The sequence below is a fragment of the Boleophthalmus pectinirostris genome, unplaced genomic scaffold (assembly GCF_026225935.1).
Source record: "Boleophthalmus pectinirostris isolate CB_2022bp ecotype Guang Dong unplaced genomic scaffold, ASM2622593v1 HiC_scaffold_14, whole genome shotgun sequence".
NCBI classification, from domain to species: domain Eukaryota; kingdom Metazoa; phylum Chordata; class Actinopteri; order Gobiiformes; family Gobiidae; genus Boleophthalmus; species Boleophthalmus pectinirostris.
Window position 1 is genome coordinate 26,916,214 of NW_026571047.1, and position 15,478 is coordinate 26,931,691.

Sequence of the window (15,478 nt, forward strand, 5' to 3'; positions counted from 1 at the left end):
TATAGTCAATATTGTATATACTGTACATTCTGTATATATCCAGTGTTGGGGAGTTACGTAATCAGAGTACAAATTATGAGTAACTGTATTCGGTTACAGTTACTGTTTCAGTGAGTGGTAATTGGATTACAGTTACTTTGTTGAAATAAATGGATTACATGGCAGTATTTTCCTGTTTTCACATTTTGGGCAATTCCCTTTGTTTCTTTTTTTTTTTTTTTTGGTATATTCCACTCATTGCCAGACATTAAACCAGGTCTAAAACCAGGTCTAAAACCAGGTCCAAACAAGATTTAAACCTAGGTCCAAACCAGTTCTAAACCTGGTCTAAACCAGGTCTAAAACCAGGTCTAAACTAGGACTAAACCAGGACTAAACCAGGAATAAACCATGACTAAACCAGGAATAAACCAGGAATAAACCAGGTCTAAACCAGGTCTAAACCAGGTCTAAACTAGGACTAAACCAGGACTAAACCAGGACTAAACCAGGAATAAACCAGGACTAAACCAGGACTAAACCAGGAATAAACCACGACTAAACCAGGTCTAAACCAGGAACTAAACCAGGAATAAACCAGGTCTAAACCAGGTCTAAACCAGGTCTAAACCAGGACTAAACCAGGACTAAACCAGGACTAAACCAGGAATAAACCAGGACTAAACCAGGACTAAACCAGGAATAAACCACGACTAAACCAGGTCTAAACCAGGACTAAACCAGGTCTAAACCAGGTCTAAACCAGGTCTAAACCAGGTCTAAACCAGGACTAAACCAGGACTAAACCAGGACTAAACCAGGAATAAACCACGACTAAACCAGGTCTAAACCAGGACTAAACCAGGACTAAACCAGGACTAAACCAGGAATAAACCACGACTAAACCAGGACTAAACCAGGACTAAACCAGGACTAAACCAGGTCTAAACCAGGTCTAAACCAGGATTTAACAGGACTAAATCATGCTGCGCAGACTGTGTCTCCTCCTCTTCTATCAAAAATATTTTTAATACGGTTTAGTAAAATCTGGGCTTTTCATTTTCTTTTAGCAGACAAAATATCTTATGTGAAGATATTTTGGTCTTTGCTTCTCTACAGCAAATCAAGTAATCCAAAGTATTCAGATTACGTTACTCACTTTAAGTAATTTAATGGATTATGTTACAAACTACATTTTGGGGTATGTAATCTGTAATCTGTAGGGGAATACATTTTAAAAGTCACCTTCCCAACACTGTATTTATCACACTTACTGCTCCTTGCACTTCTCATTAGATCCTAAACCATGTTTCGTACCTTGTATTTATACATGTGTAAAGTTCAATCTAATCTAATCTAATTTAGGATACAGATTTGTCAGGAGTATAAAACATCAGCTTCAACATTACGTGAATTTTCCGGGGAAATTCTTAAACTAAACACTGGCAACATTTTTACGATCGATCCGGCTTTTAACCCAAACACAGGGACGTATAATGAAAAAAGAAAAGCAAAAACCAACTGCGCGCTTTTCAGTGGCCTCGATTAAATATTATGACAACAAGGTGGACGGCAGATGGAGGGAGGAGCCTGGACCAAGCAGCCAAAATGATACATAAAGCATATTAGAAAACAGACGGCCATTACAGAGCTGGCCACTCGGAGCTGGCCAATTGGTTCTAATTAAGCTGCACATCTCTCCAGAAAATAGTCAGTACCCAGCTGGAGCCACTGACAAGCCCTGTCACGACTCTGCCAACAGGGACGGGTCTAATATCTGGAATTAAACTGACCTTCAAATGCAATATGGTGCGTTGGTTTTAGCAGGTAATGACGGAAAATGAAGCGAATGTTGATTTCAGCGAACTTTACTGTGGGAATTACAAAATAAAACCAAAACAGTAGTACAGGTGAGGAAGCTGCAAACAGTTATCTATGTGCAGAGGTGGGACCAAGTCGTTGTTTTGCAAGTCTCAAGTAAGTCTCAAGTCTTTGACCTCAAGTCCGAGTCAAGTCCCAAGTCAAATACAGGCAAATCCAAGTCGAGTCTCGAGTCACTGGCTCATAAGTCCAAGTCAAGTCCAAATCATCTGCTTTGAGCTTCAATCATTTCAAGTCTTTCAACCAAGATTTTTGAAATTTATATGAATTTTAAACTAAATTATACTTTAAAAGTCATAGTATATTTATATTTGAGTATTTATAGAGTATATAAGAGTTGTACAAATTAATTTAGTTATTTTTTTCTTTTTAAACGTCTTGACAAGATCTGAGTGTGAATCATTACGGTCAGAATAGAAAGAATTCAGATTTAAAAGTGCTTCTCAAGTCACAGGCCTCAAGTCCGAGTCAAGTCCAAAGTCAAATACAGGCAAATCCAAGTCGAGTCTCAAGTCACTGGTCCATAAATCCAAGTCAAGTCCAAGTCGTCTGCTTTGAGGTTCAATCATTTCAAGTCTTTCAACCAAAGTACCAAATATAGCTTAGATTTTTGCAATTTATATGAATTGTAACTAAATTCTACTTTTAAAAAATCATAGTATATTTATATTTGAGTATTTATAGAGTATATAAGAGTTGTACAAATTAATTTTGTTATTTTTTTCTTTTTAAATGTCTTGACAAGATCTTAGTGTGAATCATTACGGTCAGAATAGAAAGAATTCAGATTTAAAAGTGCTTCTCAAGTCACAGGCCACAAGTCTGAGTCAAGTCCCAAGTCATTTTATCAAGTCAAGTCTCAAGTCCTAAAAATAGTGACTCAATTCTGACTCGAGTCCAAGTCACTACCTGCAATTCCCACCTCTGGCTGTAAGTTTATAAAGAAACAAAACAAAACAAAACACAAGCCCAGGTCTGTTTTTGAGGAGGTAAAAACATTCTAACATGACTTAAAGCTCACAACATTTAACCCTGTTGTGTGCAAACGGAGACGACAATATTAAAACAATGATTCAACTTTAGAAAATGTTTAGGGTTGCACATCTTCAGTCATAAATATTTTACATTTTGAATTACATTTTTGGGTTTAGCAGTCAAGACCTGCAGACGCTCAAAGTTCACCCCTTGAAAAAGATGCAAGGTCTACATTAGTACTCACAGTCCTGAGACGAGCGATGCCGGAAAGTGAAGCGTAAGTGGCTCCGGTTCACGTCTTCAATGGGAATGGCGACCTGGAAGAAGACAGAACTGGTTACGATGATAGAAGCACAAAATGTATGCTTTTTTATGCATGTTATACCTAATAAACTGTAATCTATGTGAGTCATGGATCTATTAAAATAAGTGGATAGGGTGTTTCCGCTTGTAGTTGCCTCCAGTTGACGTAGTGACACTCACTGGTGCTACAGCGGAAAAAATCCCCTGGGCCGAGACAGGATTTTTCTCATAGAGTCAATGTAATCACAAACTGCTCGTGTTCGGCACCTTCAGCTTTCAAAAATGTTGGATTTTGTGGCAATTTTTACCTATTTTTAGATCATAAACTCCTCAGCTCAATATCCTTCAGTTGTCTTAAAAAACACTTCATAATAATCGCTCTGATTGGTCAAAGTGATCATGTGATACACGAGACAGCGCCCCGTGCAGGAGAAAAGAGCACCACTGCACATGCTCGATCAGCCCACAGCCACCGAAAGAACCTCGCCGGGATAAAGGCGAATCTGGAGTCACGCGCCATTGAGCTCGGCCCACTGACTTGAATGGGCGGCCATTTTGAGATGTGAGTAAAAGAAATGCTCTAGGTCACAGGTGTCAAACATACGGCCCGGGGGCCAGATCCGGCCCTCTAAGACCTTTAATCTGGCCCTCGGCTGATTTTCTACTCAAATATTTTAATTATATTTTCTATTAAAATCTTGTTAATTTTCTGTGGTGTTTATCACAGCAGCGTCTCCAGTGCCTCTGTACGTGGCCCCTCCCACCAGAGCAGCACAAATGAAGACTTGTCTCTTCCCAGACGCTCTTAAAAGATGATCGTTTTGACCGTGACACCCTCATCAACAAAATGTCAAAAATGAGAAAAGTGGAGCCGAGTGCAGAATTTTCCAAGAAAAATTTACTTATTCCTATTTACATACAAGTTCATGTTAAAACTTTGTGTTGAAATTGTATTTTTCTTAAAGTTTCAGGTTGTTCATAATATTATAATATTTTGTAAAAGAAAGAGTTCATCAATTAAAAAAAGATTTCTGTAATAGATTTGCATTTCTCTGCACAAATATTTGAACTTATTGTTATTTTTGGGGTTTATATGCCATGAGTTTTCTGATCCGGCCCCTTTGGGATCAAAGTAGTTTGGATACGGCCCCCTGGACCAAAATGAGTTTGACACCCCTGGTCTAGGTAAACAACTAAACTATGCCACTGTGGAACATTCTAGGCAAAGCAATATGTCCATGGAGATGTGCAGGTAATGGACACCTCATCAAAAAAGTTACATACTACATCTTTACATCTCTCTAGAGCTTCAGTATTGTTGTAGTGTAACCTATGTTCTTATGTTTTCGTTCACATTTCCTTCTCTTTAGGTTATTTCATTATTATTTTCATTGCAAATCATCTTTTTGATTAATTTAGTTTGAAATAATGACTTTAAAAGGTGCATTTTTTTATTTAAATTTAGGGTCCATCACCTGCTTGTTTCCATGGATACATCATTACTTTGCTTGGAAAGTTCCACAGTATGACATTAAAACAGCTCTACTTTACATTTATTCAGTTACAGATGGTTTTATAGCTCAAAATTGTCTCAGAAAACCAAACATTCTGACTGTGAGCGGCGTCGCCTCTCCACAGATCTGACCTGTAACGTGGTCTGGTTCGGTCTCGATGAATACAGAAAAGTTTAATTCCAGACAAAGCAACAATATCTCCATGGAGAAAATCATTTGACGCACCCTCCACCAGAAAAGTTACACAATGCACCTTTAATCAGTCAATTCACAATAGATTTTAATGATTTTAAAATGGTTAAGTGGAGCGTTGAAGCAGATTTTTACCTTTATAGTTTCAAACCAGCGCGGCTGCTTCACTTGGTAATAGATGACGGACTTGTATTCGTTTATTCCGTCATCCCCAGCACCGGGAAAAATCACATTCTGGAAGGAAAAATAAAGAAAAATCGAACATTAGGGCAGAAATAATAATAAGAGTGTGAAGCATTTGGAGCTGTCCCCTCAGTTTGACTCGAAAAGTGCTGATTCAAAGCGTCTATAAAAGTAATCTAACACAAGGGCCTCCAGCGAGCGCACACTTTATGGACGCGCAGCTGCACGGAGCCGCTCATGACACTGTTGTGGAAATAAGAAATAAATGACGGATTAATAATTTAAGAGAGAGAGAAACAGAAAGAGAGAAAGAGAGAGAAAGAGGATGGGGGATTGGTATTAGGCCATAGGGAGAGAGGGAGAGGAAGAGAAGTGGAGAGAAAAGGGAGAAGGAGAGAGAAAGAGAGAAAACAGGGGTGAAAAAAAGTGAGAAAGAGAGAGAGGGAGAGAAGGAAAAGAGAGAGTAGAGGAGGGGAGAGAAGAGAGAGAAGGGAGTGAGAGGGAGAGGAGAGAGAAAGAGAGAAAACAGGGGTGAAAAAAGTGAGAAAGAGAAACAAGAGGGAGAGAAGGAGAAGGAGGAGGAGTGGAAGAGGAGAGAGAGTAGAGGAGGGGAGAGATGGGGGTGAGAGGAGAGAGAACGAGAAAAAGAGGAGTAAGAGAAGGGTAGCGAGGGGGATGGGGGAGAGAGAGAGAAGCAGAGAGAGCGAGAGAGAGAAAGGGGTGGTAAAAGAAAGAGAGAGGGAGAAGGAGGAGAGAGAGAGAGAGTGTGTGTGTGTGAGAGAGAAAATATAGTAAGAGAACAAGAGAAAGGTGAGAGAGAGAGAGAAGGAGGAGAGAAAGAGAGAGGGGTGAGAGAGAGATGGAAAATAATAGGTACAAAGAAGTAGAATATGGAGAGGAAGAAGAGGAGGAGCGTGTGTGATAGAAGGAGAGGAGAGACAGAGCGAATGAGAGAGAGGGGAGTGAGGAGAGAGGGAGAGTGAAAGAAGAGAAGAAGAGAGTGGAAAGACGAGGGAGAGGAAGGGTGAGAGAATCGAGGGGTCGGGGCTGAGAGAAAGAGTGAGAGGAGGAGGAAAGGAGAGAGAAGAGAGAGGAGTGAAAGGAGGGAGAGGAAAGAGCGAGAGTGAGAGAGGGGAGAGAAGGAGGAAGACCCAGAGAGAGAAGAGAAAGGAGAGAGGGAGAGGTGAAAAGAAGAGAGGAGAGAAAGGGTGGAGAGAGGAAAGGAAGAGAGAAGGAGATAGAAGATGGGGAGAAAGGAAGGAGGAAGGAGGGAGAGGAACTGAGAAGAAGAAAGGTGGGTAAGAGGGAGAATATGGAGAGGAGGAGTGTGTGTGAGAGAAGGAGAGGAGAGAGAAAGAAAGTGAATGAGAGAGAGGGAGAGTTGAAGAGAGAAGAAGAGAGCGGAAAACGGACGGGTAGAGATAGGAGAGAAAGGAGAAAAGGGGGGTGAGAGAAACAGTGAGAGGAGGAGGAGAAGGGAGAGAAGAGAGAGGAGCGAAAGAAGGGGGAGGAAAGAGCGAGAGTGAGAGGAGGAAGAGCAGAGAAAGGAGAGAGAGAGAGAGGAGAGGAGGGGAAGACCCAGAGAGAGAAGAGAAAGGAGAGAGGGAGAGGTGAAAGGAAGAGAGGAGAGAGAAAGGGGGGAGAAATAGTGGAGGAGGAAGAGAGAAGGAGACAGAAGGAGGAGGAGGAGCGAGAGGAGAGAAGAGAAAGAAAGTGGAGTGAAAGAGACGAGGTGGACAGAGGAGAGAGGGGAGCACAAGTGAGTGGAACGAGAGAGAGAAATAGAGAAGAGAGAGAGAGAGAAGAGAAAGAGAGAGAGAGAGAGAGAGAGAGAAAGAGGATGGGGGATTGGTATTAGGCCATAGGGAGAAGAGGGAGAGGGAGAGAAGTGGAGAGAAAAGGGAGAAGGAGAGAGAAAGAGAGAAAACAGGGGTGAAAAAAAGTGAGAAAGAGAGAGAGGGAGAAGGAAAAGAGAGAGTAGAGGAGGGGAGAGAAGAGAGAGAAGGGAGTGAGAGAGGGAGAGGAGAGAGAAAGAGAGAAAACAGGGGTGAAAAAAAGTGAGAAAGAGAAACAAGAGGGAGAGAAGGAGGAGGAGGGGGAGTGGAAGAGGAGAGAGAGTAGAGGAGGGGAGAGATGGGGGAGAGAGAGCAGAAATAGATGAGAAAGGATAGAGAGAAGCAGAGAGAGCGAGAGAGAGAAAGGGTGGTAAAAGAAAGAGAGAGGGGGTGAGAGAGAGATGGAAAATAATAGGTACAAAGAAGTAGAATATGGAGAAGAAGAGGAGGAGTGTGTGTGATAGAAGGAGAGTAGAGACAGAGCGAATGAGAGAGAGGGGAGTGAGGAGAGAGGGAGAGTGAAAGAAGAGAAGAAGAGAGTGGAAAGATGAGGGAGAGGAAGGGTGAGAGAATCGAGGGGTCGGGGCTGAGAGAAAGAGTGAGGGGAGGAGGAAAGGAGAGAAGAGAGAGGAGTGAAAGGAGGGAGAGGAAAGAGCGAGAGTGAGAGGAGGAAGAGCAGAGAGAGAAGAGAAAGGAGAGAGGGAGAGGTGAAAAGAAGAGAGGAGAGAAAGGGTGGAGAGAGGAAAGGAAGGGAGAAGGAGATAGAAGACGGGGAGAAAGGGAAGGAGGAAGGAGGGAGAGGAACTGAGAAGAAGAAAGATGGGTAAGAGGAAGAATACGGAGAGGAGGAGTGTGTGTGAGAGAAGGAGAGGAGAGAGAAAGAAAGAGAATGAGAGAGAGGGAGAGTTGAAGAGAGAAGAAGAGAGCGGAAAAGGGACGGGTAGAGATGAGAGAGAGAAAGAGAGAGAAACAGGAGGGAGAGAGTGAGAGAGAGAGAGGAGAGAGAGAGAGGAGAGAGAGGAGAGAGAGAGAGAGAGAGAGAGAGAGGAGAGGTGAAAGAAGAAGAGGAGAGAGAAGGGGAGGGAGAAAAGGGAGAGAGGAAGAGAGAAGGAGACAGAAGGAGGAGGAGGAGCGAGAGGAGAGAAGAGAAAGAAAGTGGACAGAGGAGAGAGGGGAGCACAAGTGAGTGGAACGAGAGAGAGAAATAGAGAAGGAGAGAGAGAGGAAGAGGAAGAAACAGAGAGAGAGAGAGAGAGAGAGAGAGAGATGGAGCAGAGCCAGGAGCAGCTGGTGAACTTGGACACAGCCTCGTGTGTTTCTAACAGGTCTGAGCGCCGCTGTTCAAACCAAAGCACAAAATGAGGAAATGCTGTTGAATAAAGAGTCAGACGTTTTGTTTCTCCTGCAACTGCGAGTGTTTATTGACACGAGAAAAGCAGAAAAGCAAAAAGTGAAGTGTCTGACGTGAGTTGGGATCAAACCTCTTTCAAATTAGTCAGTAAAAGCTCTGCCACTGCACCTAATATCTGAATTCACAATTTTATAAGCAAACATTTTTTCAAGTCAATCTGGTGTTGAAAATGTACAGATAAATGTTGGGGTTGTTTCAGGTCATTAAATCACTAAATTTCTTCACAAAAAGCCTAGTAACACTTTATAATAATGAACCAACATTAACATTAACATTAACTAAACATATGCTAAAAGTTATCCTCTCATAAACAAGTGTTTCATAATCATTTACAAACATGGGCAGGACAAAAAGTGTTATTTCTAGGGGTTGGACAAGAAACAATGTCCTGCTCATACTCCGGTGCGACTTGCATATTAAAATTTTCACACTGACAGCGCGAGAGGACGCTCAGTATCTGCTGCTCCTGTTCCTCTTGTACCACTGTCACTTGGCTCTACTGCGCATGTCTCCTGCAGAAAGAGCCTCTGTCTTGTCTGCATCATGTCAGTCGATCGCACCGTTACTTCTGTACCACTGAACTATTTAAAATTTGGACTTTGATTTTGACTTCAGTGACACCGAAACCATCCTGTCGGGATTCAGAAAGACTGGAATAATTCTAACTGGAACTGATGCTGAGTCTGACGACAGCGACACAGAAGAGGAAGCGGCGCTCTGTTTACCTCCGGAGGTCGTGGAGTTGCTCAGAAGTGACACCGAGGATGAAGAATTGAATGGATTTAGTGATTTGGAGTGAGATGGAGAGTTTGTTAAACTTGTTCTGTTCTGTTGTTTATGTTATAGTTTATCTGAAGAACTGTTCATATGTGACGTTAACACGTCTGTTGTTCTCTGTTCTATTGTTATTACGGTAACACTTTATAATAACTACACCTTACTTAGCCTTAATAAAGCATGAACAAAGACTTAATTAATAATGAACAAAGATTGAATTAATAATGATTCACACTTAGTCAATGCTTAATAAAGCATAATTTGTCTTCACTTTAAAAAAGCTCTCAAAAAGACTTAACTAACAGATAACAGCTGCCTGAATTATCATTGCATTGCATTATTAGTAACTCATTCTCTCATAGCTTACTAATGATTAATAAATGCTCAAATGGTTAGTTCATGAGTAATTAAGTATGAAATAATTATGAGAAACTATATACAGCACAGACAAATTAAGTGAAAGTGCTAATTAAGGTAGTAATTAAGTAGTTACTAAGCATGAATCATCATTAATTAAGTCTTTGTTCATTATTAATTAAGCCTTTGTTCATGCTTTATTAAGGCTAAATAAGGTGTAGTTATTATTAAGTGTTACCGTTATTACTATAACTTGACTTTCAAGATGAAATGTCGGTTCCTGGTCTCTGATTTTATAAAATACATTTCCCTCAAAAAGTGTGACTTAAATAATCTGACATCAGCCCAAAAGCAGTTCATTTCTTATTGTCTTATTAATGCCAAGAAATTACTTTTAATGTCATGGAAGGGGCCGTCAGTACCAAGCTGTAAAATGTGGCTACGAGACCTTGTTAACATTTTACATCTAGAGAGAAAACGATATTTATTAAGGGATAAACTAGTGTCATATAGGAAAGTGTGGCAACCTTTTATTGACTTTTTGGAATCTGTAACTATGTGAATAACATCCCCCAAATTTACAGATACATGTACCTCCGCAGTCTGTTACTATATTTGTTCTCAGTTTGTGAAATTTATTTTAATTTTAACTTTAATATAACAAAAAGTATTGAGCGCTGTTAATGCTGTACAGTTTGAATTGTGCTCTCTTCGGCTCAATAAAAAATATTATGACAAAAAAAGTGTGACTTATATATGTTTTTTTCTTCTTCATTATGCACTTTTTGACCGGTGCAACTTATACTCCAGAGCGACTTATAGTCCGAAAAATACGGTACTAATCAATAATAAAACTAGTACCGAAAATAGATCCTCATTTGAGCAGGTATCGACACTAAAAAAGTCACATTCACAGGACAAAAATGAACATTTCCTGAAGCATTAGAATGATCTTGAGCTGTATCAGAACAAGTATCAGAGTACACAGACGAGTATATACGCCCATGGACCACTGAGGGATTACACAGATATAAGACCACATGGAAATATAAAAGAAAGTACTACAATTTTACACTGAAAATCACATTCTATTGTCTAAAGGAGGAGTGTTTTTATTTTATTATCACTATAATATCAAGTCTATTCCTGGTATCGAAATAGAGTTTGTAATTTCACTATCATGACAACACTACAATGCAGATTTCTAAACTACAGAATTTCGTTTTTAGTCCCATTTTATGCATTTCTATTTTCTTTTTTACTTCCGTGTTTCAAAACAATACATTTTCCAGTCGAGATACAGTGACAGCAGTAAGCACACATCTACCGTGACCTGTCAATCAATCCACCGCCGTCTCTGCTTTTCCCCTCTCTCCGTCCGTCTCTTCTCGCTCGCTCCTGAACTACCGCCACGCTAATAGATTCTGACAACCTCCAATTATGAAGAATAACAGGTAGCAGTTCCCTTATAAAGCTGCACTGGACCATAAGGCAGGTGGAAACTAGCCCCTCTCCAGCGTTAAACGGGGCCTGAACCAGCTCCAAATGGGACACAATGAAAGAAAGGGGGGGTCTGGTGTCTGCCGCAGGTGGAAATGGAAGCAACATTATGTCAAAAGAGAGAGAAGGCAGAGCTTAACTGTGAAGAATTGACAGTGGTTTAGTGCCCCAGAGTTTGAAGATGTCTGAAGTCAACCCGGAAAAGGATAAACAGAGTAACAGATGAAAGAGGAGGAAGTGCACTCCTATAGAATATATTATTTTATAAAGACAGTAGAGCACAGGTGTCAAACATAAGGCCAGATCCGCCCCTCCAAGACCTTTAATGTGGCCCTTGGGTGATTTTCTACTAAAATATTTTAATTATATTTTCTATTAAAATATTGGTTAATTTTCTGTGGTGTTTATCACAGCAGCGTCTCTGTACGTGGCCCCTCCCACCAGAGCAGCACAAATGAAGACTTGTCTCTTTCCAAACGCTCTTAAAGGACGATCGTTTTGACTGTTGACCGTGACACCCTCATCAGAAAAATGTCACAAATGAGAAAAGTAGTTTTCCTATTTGCATACAAGTTCAGGTTAAAACTTTGTGTTGAAATTGAATTTTTAGAATATTGAATATTTACATTGCGTTTTATACATTACTTTTGGTTTATACTAGGGATGGGCATTCGATGAAATTTTCTTAATTGATCGTCAGAAGAATTAATGATTGATTATTCATTATTCATTCACGTTTTTATATTAAAATGATCATCATTATTATTACTATCTGCACTACTAATCTGCATAAATAAATTCAACTTTACGACATATAAACTGTAACGACTCTAGAGCCACATCAGCCCGTTTGACATTATAATGTGTTTAATTCAGTTTTGTGCAACTCTCACAGAAACGAAACTTAAAACCATGTGGCTAATTTGCATAAATTAAGCGAAGATAAAACTACAGCTCTTGTGGCTGATGCAGTTCAACTTCTGTCGGATTAAAGAACACGACTCAGGTGAATACAGGTTAGTGTGACCATATTTTCATTTGTTAAAACCAGGACACCGTACGGGGGGTGGGAGGTGGGGACTCGTCATCGACATTGCGCGACTCTCACCTGGTAAAACTTTTTCGCACTGGACACCAAAACATATGTGCTGCTTTGTTCACTGTGCACATGGACTCACACTTGTCCCGAATGGAACAGAAAGCGTGGAATTTCTTGTACAAGTCATCGTTGCACATCGTTCGCATTTGCACTTCAGTACGTTGCAGACTGACCGACTGTTTGTGTTTCCTCGCTCCTTCTGAGTGCAGAGAGACACATGTACTGACCCTGTTTGGTCACACTACACACAGCAACCTACATTCGGTTTGTCGATTAAAATGAACATAATCGATGAAATTCTTAATGATCAATTATCGATTAATCGACTAATCCTGCCCATCCCTAGTTTATACATTGCTTTATACATGACTCTGAGGAGACTTAAGTCAACAATATCACACATTTTCAAAATTTGATTCATTGGTATATTTCAATCAGACTATTTTTTGTTCCTTTTGCTCAAGTATCTTGTTTTTCACTTTTTGTTTTTTTGTTTTTTCACATGCACAGGTTTAAAATGTTCTACAAGCATAGACGCCACCAGAATATTTGATCCACAGGTTGGTCCTCTTCGCCCAGTGTCTATGTACACTGGTGAATGAAAGTGTAGGCGAATGGACGAGTGGTTCCTTGATGTAAAGAGCTTTCAGTGTCTTGAGGGCGGAAAAGCACCGTATAAAAATGTGACCATTTAACCTTTAGCCGACGATGGAAGACTTTAGCTGGCGCCCTTGGCCTTCTATGCATCAATGAAAATGAAAAAAGTCTGGACATCTCTGCCTTCTGTAAATACAACAGTGTAAGTACAAGAGGCTGTCTGACCTTTGGATGGTTGCTTTAACCAACTGAGTCTACAGGTACTGTCAAATTCAGTGTAAACATTTGAATGCTTCTTTTTCAGTCATTTATTTATTTAAAAATGACCCAAACGCATATATATTTTGCCTATTTACGGAGCACTTCATCACCTGATACAACCTAACCTCTCTTTTTTGTGTTTGTCTAGACCTGTATTTATCCATATTGTAATCACAGACGCACACTTCCTCTGCCTGCGGGGCCAAATCACTGAATCTACAATAATGTATGTAATTTAGGCGACCGGGGGGAGCCACTATGCTTATTTCTGATTGGCAGTTTGAGACGGTCCCTCCCAAGAGTCAGACTTTCTCATCAGACCAATCAGACGCTATTATCAGTCTGTGTTCACGCACAGAACACAGAGGAGCGGGAGGAGGGGCCGCGTCTGATAAACAAAACAACACATTTCATGCACTCTCTGTTTAGTGTCCAGATGCATTTATTCATACACATCTTTAAATTCAAGTCTTTTTCTTTATGTTCACTGCTCTTTACATGTTAGATAAACTCGGAAGACATGAAATATATCGTGCAAGATTTATGGAATTATGGAGCAAATCAAAAAGTCAAATAACTAACTACATTTTAGATTCCACTTTCTCAAAGTAGTCGCACTTCGCTTTGTTAACAGCACTACAAACCCTCGGCAATCTCTCACTGAGCCTCGTGATGAACTCTTCTGAAATGGGTTTCACTTCACTGTCGTGCCTTGTCAAGGTCAAGAAATGCTAAAAGAACAAAGCAGCGAGTGAAAGTTTCGAGTTATTTTGGTTGAGTTATTTCTTGTTTGGTACATGGTGTATTCCTTCACAGGTTTGATGCCGTCAGTGAAAATCTACAAAATGAAAATAGTCATGACAATAAAGAAAGTGTGTCTCCAGTTCCAATCGATGCCGCATCTGCAGTGATGTGGTCACTGTATTGGACCATTACAGTGAAGAGGGAGCGGAGTCCAAAGACAAAGCGCTCGATTTACCGGCCAGTCTACATTCCTATCCTCATCTGTGGTCATGAGCTCTAGGTAATGATCGAAACGAGATAAGGTGAGGAACTCAGTCACAGGGGAGGAGCTCGGAGTAGAGCCGCTCCTCCTCCATGTCAAGTTGAGCAACTGAGGTGGCTCGGGCGTCTGTTCCCTGAGGTGTTGTTCTGGGCATGTCCCACCAGGAGGAGGCCCCAGGGAAGCCCCAGGACACGCTGGAGGGTCTATGTCTCTCGCCTGGGAACACCTTGGGGCGGAGCTGGAGGAAGTGTCTGGGGTGAAGGAAGTCTGAGTGTCCTTGCTCAGAATGCTGCCCCCTGCGAACCGGCTCCGAATAAGATGGATGTTTACAATTTTGACTGGTAGTGTGATATTTAAGTAGTTTATCCGCTATTATATGTTATATGAGTGTTTTAAGTCTCATCTTAAAACCCACTTTTATTCTCTGGCTTTTAACAACACGTCCTCTCTGTCTTTTATTTATTTTTATTGTACTTTATTGATGTTATTTATTTATTTATTTATTGCTATTCTATGATTTCGCTCTTATGTTATTTTACTGGTTTTATTGTTTTAAGTCTAGTATGATTAAATCTGAGCGTTTATTTTATCATTTTATTATTGTTGTTCTTATTATCCAATCCAATCCACTTTATTTCTATAGCACATTTCACAAACAAACTGTTTCCAAAGTGCTGCACAAATACATAAAAAATAACAACAATAAGATGATAAAGTAAATTACTAAAATAATACTAGTCTTAAAGTAATAAAACTAGTAAAATAATATAAAACCAGTAAATATAAAAATAAAACTATATCATAGAATAGAAATAAATAAACCAATAAATAAATTAAATCAGTAAAACCAATATTATTATTATGTATTTGTGCAGCACTTGGGAAACTGTTTGTTTGTGAAATGTGCTCTATAAATAAAGTGGATTGGATATATACATATGCTTGTCCAATTCATTTAGTATTACTTTTCAATAGAGCAAAATATTTGACACGCAAACAGAAGTTGTGGTCGGAAATTCCCGGTCGACTAAAAACTGCCGTCCTAACGTCACAAACTCACACAAAAAACAACGAGGAAGATGTACTAGAAATCTGAATATGTTTGTGTAAAAAGACAAAATAAATACACAGTGTAATTCATCAAATATTCTTTCCCCAGTGATTTTGGGTTGGTTTTATTTACCGCAAAGTGACTGACTGCCCCAAACATCCCAACAGTCAGTATAAAGTATCTGTATGCAAAAGCAGAGGTGCTGACTGTGCAGTTTCTCTGTCCCCCGGGTCTTTAGTCTGACAGTGAGAAAGGAACATTATACGACAGCGCTGGGTCAAACTCAGTCCACCAAACAAGACCAGGCCACCAGACATAAAAAAAAAAACAGAAACAGCTAATTGTGCACTTTTTAGGGTTTATACAAAGAACTGGTTTATTTAAGCTGCACTGTGTAACTTTCCTGTTACTGATTTGCCTGGAATGTTTCAGAATATGGCATTAAACCTTTTTATCTTCATGGAGACCAAACCAGATCAACTTACAGGTCAGATCTGTGTTTGGGTTTTTTGTTTTTTTAGGTATTTTTGAACTGTAAAACTACCTGTAATAGAATA

The 15,478-nt window shown here is 40.1% G+C and overlaps 1 protein-coding gene across 1 annotated transcript in view; it reads right to left on the reverse strand.

The window, feature by feature from the left end:
- Positions 1-15,478, reverse strand: part of dock1 (dedicator of cytokinesis 1) — a 708,121-nt gene that overhangs the window by 569,855 nt on the left and 122,788 nt on the right. The window contains exons 15-16 of the mRNA XM_055150424.1: positions 4,980-5,078; positions 3,080-3,152 (exon numbers count right to left, since the gene is read on the reverse strand). Coding sequence (XP_055006399.1) covers positions 3,080-3,152; positions 4,980-5,078 — 172 coding nt within the window. The remainder of the gene's footprint in view (positions 1-3,079; positions 3,153-4,979; positions 5,079-15,478) is intronic.